This window comes from Nuphar pumila, chromosome 15 (assembly GCF_984573655.1).
Source record: "Nuphar pumila chromosome 15, dmNupPumi1.hap1.1, whole genome shotgun sequence".
In the NCBI taxonomy this organism is placed as follows: domain Eukaryota; kingdom Viridiplantae; phylum Streptophyta; class Magnoliopsida; order Nymphaeales; family Nymphaeaceae; genus Nuphar; species Nuphar pumila.
Window position 1 is genome coordinate 36127162 of NC_143263.1, and position 12608 is coordinate 36139769.

Genomic DNA, 12608 nt, shown 5'->3' on the forward strand with positions numbered 1-12608 from the left:
GGTCTGCCTAACCCCAGCTTGCCTATCTAAAAAAACAAAAAATTTAAAAATAATACCAGAAATTTGTCTTATACAATTTTTAAATTTTGCAAATGCGTTTATGTTTATTTTTTTTCTTTTTTGGATAGTTCTCACAAAGGCACTACTTTGTAACCTATATGATATGATTTATGGAATCATATATTGGCAACTGCATGGAAGACTTGAGGAGGGCCTTTGAAGGAATGCAGATACAATAGCAAGAATGTAGTAAACTGCCTTGTGTCGGGCCAATACAAGTGGATTGGATTTGATCCGATTACATATGAACGACGATGCGATACAAAACATTGGTCTGAATCCATAAATAATTTAATTAAGTAGATACAAATCCAGTCCAGATGCACAACTGGACCTTATGTGAAGTCTCTCCATATGTGGCAATAATGTGTCAAATTTGGGTCCATATCAACTGATCCATTTGCATCCCTAATTGTCACACCCTTTTACCCAAAATCATCTTCGTTTCACCTAATAAGGAAAATGAGGCCTCAACCACATTTGTTCCGAAAATGATTCACTAACCAGGATGAGTTCAGAAGAAGAAATCCTAAAACCTTCTCTCTTGACATGTATAAAGTTATGCACTCTCCTGGCCAAAATCTTTTTCATTTTTTGATTAATTACAGAAATAGCCTGCTTTTATACAAGATACAGCATAGACAGGGCTTGATCTTTAGGTCCTACTGTGCCCTGCTCGATCTAAGCACCCAAAAAAGCTTCCATAACTCACATATTGTGTTTGCAAAACACAAGCCCCAAGATGGCCTAACGACTTCAAGTCAGAGCACAACAATTTTCTCCCAAATTTACTTCCTACAAATTGCCATACAAAGAGCCATTTTCAAGAGTTTTTTCTTTCTTTCGAAATCTAATCCATGTGTTCTAGATGCTCGATTTTGTAAGACTGGCTCCTGAATCATCCAATTACGACGCTTAAAAGGTCAGAATTTTTGTAAATATTCAAGCCTCAAAAAATAACATTTTCGTCGAAAAACATGATCCAGGTGTCTATTCCTAGAAAATGTACCATGTTGAATTTGCAAAAAAGTATCGAAAATGCCCAGCTTGTATGCAGTTCGTACTTTTGGCTACCATCATTTTTCATCAACCGAAGCAATGTTATGATCTGGTCAGTACCACCCTTGAAGGATCGGATTTGCAATAGCAAAAAACTAATGTTTCCTCTCAAGAAGCTGATAGATGAATATCTGGTTCCAATTGCTTACCATGCAATAAAAATCAACTCGTTCATATTTCATGAAAAACAAAGGTTTACAATTTTCTGCTCCAATTCCAAATTAAAAATAATAATGTATACAACATAATTGAAGGCCTTATCGCCCATGCGAGATGGGGACAATGCAGAATTAAGGAACCGACCCCAAATGTTTAGCAGTACCAAAAATGTAAAGCAGAAAGTGAAACCAACAACCGAAAAGGAAGCAGAAAACACAACTGAGTGTACATTCTCACAGTTTCTTCTGCTACTTCTGAAGATTCATTGTATGGTACAAATTAAACAGAACAAAGAATTCCAGAAAACCTCCTTTTTTCAACCAAAATTTTAACTCTCCTCACAACCATCCCCCTCTTCACAGAGGAAAAATAGAAAAAAATAAAAGGTATAAAATTTTCAAATCCAAGTTCTGTAGATCACAAGAAATGGCATGTTTATGCACATTCTTATGTGCCAACCATAATCCAATATTCATATGAAGGAAACCATAGAGAACCATTATCCCTCCATGAATCACAAGGTCCGACATAAATTTCCACCAAAGCAGAGTGACGCTCATCCACAAATCACAAGATGTCCATAGAAGAAATTTTCAAGGTACCCCAACTAATAAAGAATTAGTCATCACGTAGAAGATCAGCTTGTGACCTGAATTTTCTGAATGGTGGAATGTGTTGTGATATAGCAATGAAAGCCATAAGCAATGTCAACTGCAACATATCATACCAATAACCAAACATAAGCTAAACTACTACAAACTTGTTTAGGGTAACACACACATACACAGTAAAAGAAAAGCATACTACCAGAAGAGGTAGGGTCAAGAAACTCCAAATCGGCCATAATGCAACAGAAAACCTGTAATGACACATCTCCATGAACCTGAATGCTTAACAAAAGAACAAAATGACAAATACAAGATGCTTCTTACATTGTAAAACAGAGGAGTCCAATCATGACCACTATTTGTACAACAGTGGAGGTGGAGCCATTTAATGTTTCATCATCTTTAATCCACCAACATGTATATAAGACAATAGCACAGTTCAAAATTAGACATATAAACACAAGGTTGAGTGCCGCCCTGCAGGAATAGTAGAAAAGATCACCATCAAGTCCATGTGGAAACATAAACCACAAACTCAATCTGTAGAAAGCTGATGAAGTCTAAGGATTCACCAATATGTCCAATGTTTTTCGGTAATACTAACAATGCAACATGTCTGTAGTGCTAATAATTATCAGTATAAACATTTGTCCAAAACTCTACACAGATAATCATCCTCAAGCTAAGTGACCAATAAACCATAAATATGCAACTCTTAGGAGGAAAGATGAGCTACGGAATTTTCTTGCATATTTAGGATATCTACTGATGTTTCTTGTTTTGTGGCATTACTTCAAAATTCATTCCTTTCCTGAAGCGCCACATCTAGAAGAGCCTTCAGAACAGAGTTTCATGATCAGCAAGTTTGTGAGACTTGGTTCTGAATTGGAAAGTGCAGCTAACATCGTAAACCATAGAACTTCATTAGAGGATAGAATCTTTAACTAATGATATTCCTATTGATTGACTTCACTTGCTTGACTTATATGAACATATCTCCTAGTAGACACTCAAGAATGAACCAATTCTATGGCAATTCTATGGTTTAAAAAATACATGAACGTTTAGCTAAAGAAGAAAACCATATTCGTAATTTCTCATGGATATTTTCAAACTATTGTGACACTATATTTATGTTAATATTGTAAAGACATGATGAAGAAATTATTTAAATGGAAAAGCATTATAATTTTTTTTTGAAATATCGGCAGTTTTCAGATGTGTCATGATAATATTATGACATGTTCACAATACTTATCATTTGTCTTTTTTCTTAAACTTGGAAGTGATTTTCTCAATTCTTTTTTGTTAATCTTTCAAAGACTTCCCACCCTTTGTTTGTGTTGTTGCAAAAACTTCTACCAAGGTCTAGTATTCTTTCTATATCTTTTATTTTTCAAAAATAACAGAATACAGGATTTCTAGAAAAGTCAAGAATATCAAGAGATTCGCCTCACTGACATATTGTCAAGACTGAACTTCGTGAATATGATTCAATGTTGTCAATATCGTAATCGGGCCTGCATCGTTTGGCCAATGATTCAGGTGAATCATTCTGAATCGGCCAAAAAATAATTAAAAATATTACATGTCAATCAGTACGTGACACATGTTAAAGTCATTAAATAACATTAAAATTTTAATTTTAAGCTGTTTGTTACATTTATTAAAAATTAACCGATTCAAGTCAGTATCGTATCGATTTTCTGGCGATACAATACGTATGGGCCGATTCAGGCCAATAAGCACCGATACTGACAATACTGGTTATATTATATAGTCGTAAGACTATTATGATGAGTATCGGCATTTATGGTTATACCACCTCTATTTCTGCTAGATTTTCTCAAATTACATAGTAATAGATGAAAATAAAATAATAGACATCTATATAAATGGGATCCATCTGTTAACCTATCAAATGTTTTTATTTCATCTCTATCTGTCAGGTCTGGCAATATCCGGAAGATAATAAAATAGACTGCATGATATAACACCCCCTCCCTGCACCACACATGCACACAAACTTAGAGTGTGAGCATGATATGAGATACTTGATTATAAAGGACCATTAATACACTCTTGGTTTTTGACAAGGCAAAAGAGATACATACTACATACATACACATATGTATGTATATAGAACATGTTTTGAACATGATATGAAATACTTGATTGATGTAGGACCATTAATAGACTATACTGATTTCTGTGAAGGCAAAAGTGCTCTTATGGGGTTGGTGCCACTAATAGAGTGAATTGCTACACCATTTTCACTAATTATTTATCAGGAGCTCCTACACATCCTTGGATGCTTTCTTCCCAGAAATCACTTCCGGGGTAGGAAGCTAGATGCTTCCATAATCTGCTTCACAAGTCATAGGAAGCATACCTCCAAAAGCATGGAAATCATAATATCTGCATGCAGAAAATTATACTCTGACAAAAAAGTCCACATGCTTCAAAATATGGGGTTATGATTTCTGCAGAAATGGAATCGAATTTGTCCAATTTCAACTAAGCTTTAAGAAAAATACCGAGTCATTTCTTGTGATTTTTTTAAAAGACAAAAATTATGTAGTTGACTTTTATGAACTTGAACATATTCTAAAAATAAGTTTGGGTAGAACATTAGCCATTTTCTTTCTAACACAAGAAGAATATGTATATAATGTGCATGTGCTTCATAGATTTTATATTAACTTTCTTCTTTTGGGAAGAAGATTCTGTATTAACTATCATCCATAACTTATTATTATAAGATGATTCTTAACAGTTTTCATATCAATCTAAGATGTGTATAATATTTATTTGTTTGCGTCCATATAACAATAGCCAATTTTGTAATTTTTGGAAAAAAAAAAAACCTCTATAGTAGGATCCCCATCAGCATTGCTTTACTAATGTAGTTATCTTTTTCAGAACCAAGAATTTAGGCAGTATTGGATTGTAATGGTAATATAATGTGATATAATAATTGTAACTCTTTTCACTTTCAGTATAACAACATTCTAATTCATTTCTTAAACTCTTGTTATTCCCTTGCTGCTTCCCACTTCACGTAAATTTAAAAAGATTGTTTCTCGCTCTTGCTTCCTACATCACTTCTACAACAACAACTACGCCTTCATCCCAAAACAATTGGGGTCGGCGATATGAACCAAAAAGAAAATCATTCTGGGTCTTCCACATGAATCCTTCTCCTCCAATCATTTCTATCCAATGCCATGTCCTTGGTGAGGTTCAAAGCATTCATATCCTTTCCTATCATCTCCATCCAAGTCTTCTTAGGCCTACCCCGACCTCTTTTAACTAATATATTTTCCCATTTCTCCATCCTTCTAACTGGAGCATCATTAGGCCTTCGCCGAATATGTCAAAACCACCGTAAACGATTCTCTCTCATCTTATTTTCAACGGATGCAACGCCTACTTTCTTACGTATCTCCTCGTTTCGAATCTTATCTTTTATTGTATTTCCACACATCCATCTAAGCATACGCATCTCAGCTACACTCATTTTTTAAATATGATGTCTCTTGGCAGCCCAACATTCCGTACCATATAGTAAAGCGGGCCTAATTGTCATCCTATAAAACTTTTTCTTCAACCGCAATGGCATTCTACGATCGCACAACACTCCAGTTGCACTTTTCCATTTCATCCACCCAACCTTTATCCTATGATTTATATCTCCATCAATTTCTCCATACTTTTGAATGATAGATCTCAAATATTTGAAACTGTCATCCAGCAGTATTTCTTGCTCACCAAGCTTCACTAGACTCCCATCACTACTTCGTTGCTTACTAAACCGACATTCCATATATTCTGTATTACTCTTACTCAACTTAAAACCTCTTGCTTCCAATGTCTGCCTCCATAATTCTAACTTAGCATTAACCCCAGCTCTAGACTCATCAATCAAAACAATATCATCAGCAAACAACATACACCACGACACATTTTCTTGAATTGATCTCGTAAGCTCATCCATCACTATAGCAAATAGGAAAGGGCTTAATGCAGATCCTTGATGTAACCCAACCGTTATAGGAAAATTGGTTGTCACCCCTCCACAAGTGCGGACATTGGTTACTACTCCTTCATACATATCTTTAATTATACTAATGTACATGAGAGAAACACCTTTCTTCATCATTGTCCACCAGAGAACATCCCTAGGTACTCCAAATCAATAAAAACCATATGCAAATCTTTGTTCCTCTCTCTATATCTCAATTCTATTTTCTTCCTTGGCAACCTTGGCTTAGATCTTGCTATAGCTGAAAGATAGGGTAATCACTGGCAACATTTATACACGACAGGGATCATGCACAATAATGGAAGGAAGTGGGTGGCTTGAGATGCTGCTAGCTCCAAGAAAGGGAGTAACAGCTCATGACATTCGAGGCACCATTAGTGCCATCACTTGTCCCACACTTCTACCTGGTCAAATGATAAACAAAACTCTCTAACCAAGATAAGAAGAGCATGGAGAAGGAACCATTGACTGAACTATGAATGGTCGCAATTTTCAAACAAAGACATGCAATGACCAGTATTATTCTTGGAGCTTCAGCCCAACCAATAAATTGCAAATGAATGCAGAAACATTTACAGGAAAGTACTAAACCAGTAATTAGTAATTAAACAAAATCAGACACCACAAGGAAGATGACTTTAGATTACCAAATTGTTCAAAAGTTCAAACGAACCCTCTTACCAGCTTTCTGCCTATACTGTAAAAACTGCTCAAAATCCTCATGTAAATTACAAACGACAATGAAATCCAAAGAACATTTCCCTATTCAAGAGAAACATTTCCATACTGAAAACGTTTATGAAGATACAAATTCTGATTCAATTCAAGAAGTAGTCAAAACCCATCATCCAGAAATTTACTCAAAAACTCCTCAACATTCAAAACGGGCAAAACCAATCATCACAGATAGTCAATTAAACCCTATACCCGCTCATACCCAATTCCAAAATCATAGAAAGGACGAAAAAAGAAGCAAACCAACATTCAAAATTCAACACGAATTGCGAAAAAGAAAGCAGACCAACGACGGAAAAGGTCAAAGAGGCAATCCCCCAACCTCTTGATTCGGGCGTCCCAAAGCAACAATGAGACGAAGTTCGAGCGACCATCTCCGTAGTAGACGATGAAGGCGGAGGAGAGGACCCAGAAGACGATTTCCAACACGCCGGAGACGTCGACCCTGTGGCTCTGAGGGCGAGGAGCGTACACCACCTGAGAGGAGGCGTCGTCCTCGAGATCCTCCCCGCTGGAGGCGTACCCACTGTTGCTGTGGCGTTGCCGGACGGTCGGGCCAGTGCCTCCGGACAATCTAACGCCCATCACTCACCTACCCATCAACCGAAAACCGTCCAAAAAACGAAACGAAAGCCTTCCCTCCCGAAACCACTCGCTCTCTCTGAAGGTAGGCAATCGGAATTCCTTCCTCTCGTGCAGGTGAGAAGAGGGCAAGCGAGAAAGGAAGGAGAGCTCCCGTTGAGGGGAAGGATTCGAGATTGGTTTGCAAGGGATTCCTTGGTCGATGACAGAAGGAAAGAATTGGATAGTCGTGAAGGAAATTGCAGAGAGAGAGAGAGAAGGAAATGGAAATCGTTGGAATTTCGCTCAAACGGTTGAAATAGATATCAAATGTATATAGCCGATGCGGGGGCGGGGAAGGGGTGAATGTCATGTCTGGTCATGTCGACAGGACCGTACTATCTAGTCAGAAACGCGTTACAAACCGTTGGATCCATATACTCTCTTGAATACTCATAAAAAGGTATTCAGTATGGTTTATTTGATACGTCACAAAGAAACGGTACACTCAATTTGAGTTCTGACACGCAAGCTTGAAATTTCTTGAAACTGAGGACACAAAGACAAGGAATTTTTGTTTTTAATCCAAAAAAATATTTTTATACTTTAAAATATGAAATTGAAAATTATTAAAAAGTATTACAAATATTAGGCTAATGTCCGTTTTAGGGCCGTATCAGCATGCATGACTCATGTCACCCATGACACGCACTTTAAACGGCGTGTCATTGTAACATACTTTTTTTGTTAGGGACCATCTTAGATTGTAGTCTTTTACATAGAAACATAAATTTTGAGTCATGAAATTTGCTGCATTTTAAGTCATACGCGTTTTCTAAATTTTTAGAAAACCTGCTTATATATCATAATCAGGCCATTCGAAGCTCATTTTCTATTAAGCAGACTATATAGATGATATCATCGACCAAATATCTATACAAATAACAAAATTGTGTTTCTTAATTATGATGCGAGGATGTGAGCAAATATTATCCCCTGGAATTTAACAAGTTACTGCAAAAGTTGATACTCCAATGAGTTCAACCAATAAAATCCACAAAATTATTATTATTATTATTATTATTTTATTTTTTTTTGGGGTGGGGGGGGGGTTTAACGTGGTAAGTACCAAGTAAAGACCAAAGGCAAGTGGGTCCCACCAAGGGGGCTCAGCTTGTCTGGCAGGAGCAGTTAGTGCACGTCACCTTGTGTTGGGGGCGTTGCAAGTTCGAATCCCATTGATATGGTTGTATAACTGGTAGGGGTCTGCCTAACCCCAGCTTTTCAGCTTTCTCTGTTGAAAAAAGACAAGTGGGTCCCACAAAAAGTGTACCATAAGAGCTCATGGGCAACATGTACCATTGATTTTTTTTTTGAGCCAACTACAGCCTTTGGATTAGAGCAAACAGGTCCATGGTTTGCCTTTCAGGAACAAAACTAAGGCACGTGAGCCCCAGCATAGGAGCTGGGCTGAAAGGCATGGACCAGTTTTTAAACTTTTAACTGCTTTTGAATGTAGCTTCCATTGGTATTTTTGTTTCTTTATTGATAAAATGGGAGGTAATGTTTGCTACGCTCGTGGGTAAGGAACCTTTTAGTGAAAAATTGTATTATTTATTTATTTATTTTCAGTTGTTTTTGTGCATCTGATCATTCAGATGTGATCTACTTATCAAGTTTAGTAGAAACTGACCTTTGGATAATGCTTTTCTCGTATATATGTTACATTTTATGAAGGTTGAAAAATGAACGGCCTACACTATACTAAATTTCAAACCTAAAATTCTCAACACATCCATGAGTTCAAATTTCGTCAAAACAACCTTTCCATATGAGCTCTAACAAAGAGGTTCCTTACCCACGTGGGTGGCAAATGTTATCCTGATAAAAAAAAAATGAAGAGTTGAATCATCTGGAGTCCGGATCAGGTGCAATCACATGGTACCAAATTTGTGCATTAAGCACCTGATGGCCTTTCTTAAGGCTTTGGGCCCCACAACTGACAGGCCCTATCCCCGAGATGAAGGGTGATCAGATGGTTAATGCACAAATATTTGTGCGATCATATTGCACCTGATCTTTTCAGGTCATGCAATCTTTTATAAGTTTCACTTGGCAATTTTGTTGTATGGTAAGGACGTAATTTTTGTTTTACTCTTTTGCAAATGAAGTCTGGCCCACCTAGCCCCAAGGGGGGGTTGGCCTAGTGGGGGCCTTGGCTGCTATAGACAGGCAGTCAAGGTTCGATCCCATGGGCTTCACCCCTCTGCACAGTACTGTCCATAGGTATGGCAGGCTGAGCCAGTGTTGTCAGGTCTTTGTGCTGGGTGCAGTTTTTTCGGGTTATAAATCGAAAAAAAAAAAATAATTTGGCCCTCTTCAAAGAGCAATCTGTGAGCATCACCAAGTTGATGGGGGCATCACAAGTTCAAAACATATCAATGGCATCTTTTAGGAAGAAGCTGAAGTTGAGTGTACTCTCTGGTAGGCAAAGAAGACTTCGTTTTAGCTGTGGTAAACTTGGCAAGCAAGGTAGTTTTTTCTCTATTATCCAAAAGAAAAAAAACAGGTAGCTTTTTCTTTTTTTACTTTTTACCTTGGTTGCCACGGATAACTCATGTTCAAAAGAGTTTTTTTTCTTAATAATCTTTTAAGTCTTTTAACAAAATTTGACCATGTTACCAACGGGGGCTCAGCTTCTCTGGCAGGAGCAGTTAGTGCACGTGACCTTGTGTTGGGACGTTGCAAGAACTGGTAGGGGTCTGCCTAACCCCAGCTTTATCTGTAAAAAAAAGAAAAAAAAAATTTGAACATGTTATAGGTATAGCACCATTTGATCCTATCCACAGAAAAGTCTTCAACTTGATTTCAGCCGGAAACCATATGATAAGATAAAACAGCTCTAGCAACCTAACTATAACTTTCCTTATCTGCATATTTTATTTAAAGTCAAGCCTTACAACATAAGTGGCACATCCTAGTGCCTTAGAGATCTATTAATAATACAATAAGTAAATAAATATATAAGGATAGTATTTGTTTTTGTTTTTTTTTACATTTTGTTCATTGTTTTGGTAGATCAGACCCTACAGATATGATCCACAATGTTTGTTTGACAGCAAACAAGTTTCGAATAATGTGATTTCTATGTATTAAGAATTTTTTTTTGACAACTTGAGATATCATCAATAGCTCACAATGTTAAAAAAAATCACAAGTCTAGAAATCATTTTTATGTAAAAAATGATCCAAGTGTGATCTTTATCAATCAGGCGATGTTGAACACATCATGAAGCTAAATTAAGTCTGAGGTAGTTCCTAGCCATGATCTATAGACATATTAGTTTGACAGTTTATTTAGTAAATGTCATGTTTTTTTTGTCTAACATGAATATAAAAAACCTTTCTCTTTGTACCATATATGGATATATATGTGTGTGTGAAGGTACATAACTAATGAGTAGAAATCACTTTTTAATTTAAAAAAATTCTAATTTTTTGTAGATCAAATGTTACAGATGTGATCTACATGATTTGTTTAGTAGGAAACTTGTTTTGAATCATGTTTATTACAAGTAATTAGGTTTTTAAAAGGGTCCAAAAATCAATGGCTTACAATGTGCCACAATTTCATTACTCAAAAGATCACATTTTTACATCACAAAACCAAGATTCAAGGCTTGATCCTTAGCAAGCAAACCACGTTGAACACATCTATGTGGTTAGATTGAGTTGATACAACTTTCACCTATAATTTCTAGCTCATTAGTTTTGTACCTTCGTTAGTAGCAATATATATATATATATATATATATATATATATATATATATATATATATATATATATATATATATATATATAAGCAGTTTGTCCTAAATTGTGCTAAACACTTCTAAAAAGCATAGTTATATGTGTCTTTTTGCTTAATTCACTTCTGTGGATGCATTCATCATCGCTTATTCACTAAAAGTTATGCATTATATCAAATTGATTCGATAAGAAAACTTACTTTTTATTACACCAAGTTTTTGATTCAATATCAGCCATTGATTTTCAAATGCTTTAAATGCATATTTAAACATGAAATTTGTCTAATCTATAGAGAATAGGTGTTTGAGTTTAGATGAAACAAACACCTCAAACTTTGTCCGAGACAAGACTGTTTAGAAGCTACTGTCTCTCTCTCTACATTTATAATTGATTCTTGGCAAACAAGCCATGCTATATTCTCTGTGGTTAGATTGAATTGGTACAATTTCAACTATGTTTTCTAGATCATTAGTTCGTCACCTATATATATATATATATATATATATATATATATATATATATATATATATATATATATATATATATATATATATATATATATATACACGGTACATAAGTAAACTCTGGTTGAGAACTCATATATACAAGTTGCATCTGCTCAATCTGTCCTGGCAAGTGTGTTTTGCATGTTGTTTGTCATGAAACACACTTTGAATCATAGTTTTTGGATGTAAATAAATGATCTTTTGATTCTTGAAATTTTGACACATTGTGGGCCGTTACTTTTTGAAGCCCTTGGAAAACCTGCTTATATGTTGGAAATGTGTGAACTAAGACCTATTTTCTACTAAACAAATTATGTAGGTCACATCTATAAGGTCTTGCAAAAAAATTGAAAAAGTGGTATTTTCTACTAGCTTGTTTGTGCAAACGATTGCAACAAATATTATATATATAAGGTAAATATTGACTATTAATGAAGGTAAGGAACTAATGAGTAAAAATTACTCTTTTCTTAATTTTTTATTTATTTTTTTGTAGTTCAAAAGATACAGATGTGATCTACATGGTTTGTTTAGTAGGAAAATTGTTTTGAATCATGTGATTATGACAAGTAATTAATCTATGGCATAGAATGTGCCAAAATTTTATAACTCAAAAAATTTAATTTTTACATCAGAAAAGCATCCAAAGCTTGATCATTAGCAAGCAAACCATACTGAACAAGTATTTGTGGTTACATTGATTTGATACAACTAGCACCTATGATTTCAAGCTCATTAGTTCCTTACCTTCATTAGTAGCATATATATATATATATATATATATATATATATATATATATATATATATATATATATATATATATATATATATATATATATATATATATATATATATATATATATATATATATATATATATATAAAGTGATACAATCTATTGCGAATACAATTGATAAATACCACCTCGGTGGTAAATAATAGTTGCCATTTTGCTTTGGACCTTCATGTACAGGGCCAAGCTCTCTCTCTCTCTCTCTCTCTCTCTATATATATATATATATTATCTTCATCTCCTTTCTCTAGATTTTCTTGGGTTTCGTTTG

General features: G+C 35.2%; 1 protein-coding gene across 2 annotated transcripts; it reads right to left on the reverse strand.

Annotated features, from left to right (window-relative positions):
• Nucleotides 1–1295: 1295 nt before the first annotated feature.
• Nucleotides 1296–7535, reverse strand: LOC149815132 (uncharacterized). Of its 2 annotated transcripts, XM_089989219.1 has the most exons (4): nucleotides 6989–7535; nucleotides 2211–2363; nucleotides 2086–2137; nucleotides 1296–1989 (listed from the first exon to the last, which is right to left on the reverse strand). In XM_089989219.1, exons 1-4 carry the CDS (start codon nucleotides 7249–7251, stop codon nucleotides 1897–1899), a joined length of 561 nt encoding a protein of 186 aa, XP_089845345.1. In that variant the 5' UTR covers nucleotides 7252–7535; the 3' UTR covers nucleotides 1296–1896. The 2 variants fall into 2 exon arrangements, with proteins under 2 accessions (XP_089845345.1, XP_089845346.1); XM_089989220.1 differs by lacking the exon at nucleotides 2086–2137 and having other exon boundaries at nucleotides 6989–7502.
• Nucleotides 7536–12608: the final 5073 nt, after the last annotated feature.